At 47.5% G+C, this 2806-nt stretch overlaps 1 protein-coding gene across 1 annotated transcript in view; it reads left to right on the top strand.

The window, feature by feature from the left end:
* The window catches only part of Gtf2ird2b (GTF2I repeat domain containing 2B), a 33526-nt gene that overhangs the window by 6681 nt on the left and 24039 nt on the right, over positions 1-2806 (top strand). Inside the window, exons 3-4 of the mRNA XM_028766214.1 lie at positions 778-878; positions 1888-2026. Coding sequence (XP_028622047.1) covers positions 783-878; positions 1888-2026 — 235 coding nt within the window. The 5' untranslated portion in view covers positions 778-782. The remainder of the gene's footprint in view (positions 1-777; positions 879-1887; positions 2027-2806) is intronic.

Raw genomic sequence — 2806 nt, 5'->3', positions numbered from 1 at the left:
GAGGGAGGGAGGAGGATTTTCCTGCCTCCTTTGTTGTTACATACAGAACACAAATAGAGCATAGTAAACGAGACACCGTTGATTCTTTATTCCTTCTTGATGTAGAATTGATGCCAACCAGCCCCTCCCACGCTGTCCATCATTTCTTTCTCGTCAAAGGCCAAAGTTGTCAGCCAAGGGTGGTGGCACATGTCCTGTTTTCTCAGCAGTTGGAAAACTGAGGAAGGAGGGTCAGAAATTGAAAGTCATCCTTGGATACATACTTCACTGTCAGTGTGGTGGGCTGGGAAGACCCCTTTGCAAAATAAAATAAAAATGTCCAGGTGTACCGGCACATTCTTTAATCCCAATACTCAGGATGCAGAAGTGGGTAGATCTTTATTTTAAGGTCTCCTTGCTTGGTGTACGGATTGAGTTCCAGGTCAACAGGAACTGTATTATGAGACTTGTCTTTAAAAAAAAAAAAATGTAACACTCTTCTCTGAAGAGCTTCCTGGTCCACTATGATGGAAGCAGCCCGACCCACACCTTCTGCCTCCACACACCTTGCTTCTCGGCTGTGGGAGCTGCAGGTGAGGTAGGGTCTGCGTATCGTACAAGGACTACCTCATGCCTTCAGTGTCCTAAAGGCGTCTTACATCCCAAAGCTTCTGGCACCAGCCTGGGCACCCAACCCATAAGCCATGATGGACCCTCCATTCACACCCGCACAGCTGTTGTCATGTGATCACAACAGCACTGAGGGTCCCCACCACTCACCTCCTTGTTTCTCTACAGGAAGAATGGCTCAAGTAGCGGTGTCCACCCAGCCCGTTGGCGATGAGTCCTCAGACAGCAGGATGGTGGTGACGTTCCTCATGTCTGCCCTGGAGTCCATGGTGAGACTCTGTGGCTCTGCGGATATCTCAGATTGTTGCTGAACTGAAGGATGGTGGCACACTTCAGGGTCACTTCTCTGTACCCCCCTCATGTCTGTATGAGGATGTCCTTCAGTGCAGTGTGGTGGTACACACCTGGAGACCCCAGCACTATGGGAGGTAGAGAAAGTGGGTCGGGAGTTCAAGGTCACCAGGGGCGTAAGTAAGGGTTGTTTTGATGTGTTTACATGTATGTAGTGGACGTGACGTGGGCATGCTATAGAGTGCACCGGGAGAGTAAGGGGCTGCTTTTGGGAATCTGGTGTTCTCCAGCCATCACGTGAATCCTGGGGACCAAATTCAGGTCATTAGGCTATCTATCCACTGGGATGTCTTGCCAGCATAACATAATGAGTTCACGGCCAGTATGAGACACGTGACACCATCCTCTTCACCCCCTAAAAAATAAGAAAGCTAGACATACCTGCCCTAAAAACCATGGAATGGGATGGATCCATTGCTGCATTTAACAAGCACTTACGATGGGCCTCCTACTCCCAGGACCCTTCCAGACACTGGGGTGCAACACACGAGGGCAGATCAGGCCCCTCACAGGTCTTCTATCCTGTGTGGTTTTTTGTAGGTAAATTTAGTAGCCATGAAGCAGGGCCAGTAAGATGGCTCGGCAGGTGGAGGGGCTTGCCACCAACCCTGACGTTCTGAGTTCAAGTCCTGGGACCCATAGAGTAGAAGGAGAGAACTAACACAAGTTGTTCTCTGACACACACACGTGTGCATACACATACATACACACCATCTAATATGATTACTCATAAAATAAAAAATATGAAAAGAGATGTTGAAGGGAGAGTGAGTGACTCGTTTGGGGGTCTGAGATAAAGTCTCTTAGTAGTTAAGTTAGTTGTCCCCCCTTTTTTCACCTAGTTTTTAAAGGCAGCTTCTCATCCGGCCCACGATGATCTCGAACGTGTGTAGAACCCACCCTTGTCGTTTTGCATTTCCGTTTCAGTGTAAAGAGCTGGCCAAGTCCAAGGCTGAGGTGGCCTGCATCGCTGTGTATGAGACAGACGTGTACGTGGTGGGGACAGAGCGAGGCTGTGCCTTTGTCAACGCCAGACAGGATCTCCAGAAAGACTTTGCACAGCACTGTAGGTGGCCAGTGTTGTACCCTGTCATCGTCCCTGGTGCTGTTTGTCTGTCTGTCTGGTTGGTTGGTTTGTATATTTGGGATTGAATTTAGCCCCTCACACATGCTAGGCAATATTCCACCCCTGACCTGTAGCCCCACTTTTGTTCTCATATTTCATTTTATAATTATTTTTTGAGACAGGGTCTCACTGTGTAGCCCTAGTGGGTCTGAGATTTGCTGTGTAGACCAGGTTAGCTTTAAACTTACAGAGATCTTCCTGTCCCTGCCTCCTGAGTGCTGGGCTTAAAGGCGTGCAAGGCGTGCACTACCTTGCCTGACTTAATCGTATTGATATTTTTATTCTTCATTCTGATGCCATGTGTATTCCATTTATTGATTTTCTTAAAAAGATTTATTTCATGTATATGAGTACACTGTAGCTATCTTATTGAACTCAGGATCTCTGGGAGAGCAGTCAGTGCTCTTAACCTCTGAGCCGTCTCTACTGTTCCCCGATGTTTTTTTTTAAAGGAAGATTTACCTTCATTTTTATTTGTGTGTGCACGCGTGTGTGCACGTGTGTGTGGGGTGTCTGTACATGTGAATGCAGATGCCCAGAGTCCAGAAGAAGAATCAGATCCCCTGACGTGGACATACAGGCAGTTCAGAGCTGCGTCATATGGGTGCTGAGAACTAAAACCCAGCCCCCTGGGAGAGCAGTTTATGCTCTCAACTCTCCGAGATCTGGTTTCTCTTTCTTTCTTTCTTTCTTTCTTTCTTTCTTTCTTTCTTTCTTTCT

This window comes from Grammomys surdaster, unplaced genomic scaffold, assembly GCF_004785775.1.
Source record: "Grammomys surdaster isolate TR1022 unplaced genomic scaffold, NIH_TR_1.0 166, whole genome shotgun sequence".
NCBI lineage: Eukaryota > Metazoa > Chordata > Mammalia > Rodentia > Muridae > Grammomys > Grammomys surdaster.
Note: the sequence above shows the minus strand (reverse complement) of the source record. Positions and strands in the feature narration are given on the sequence as shown.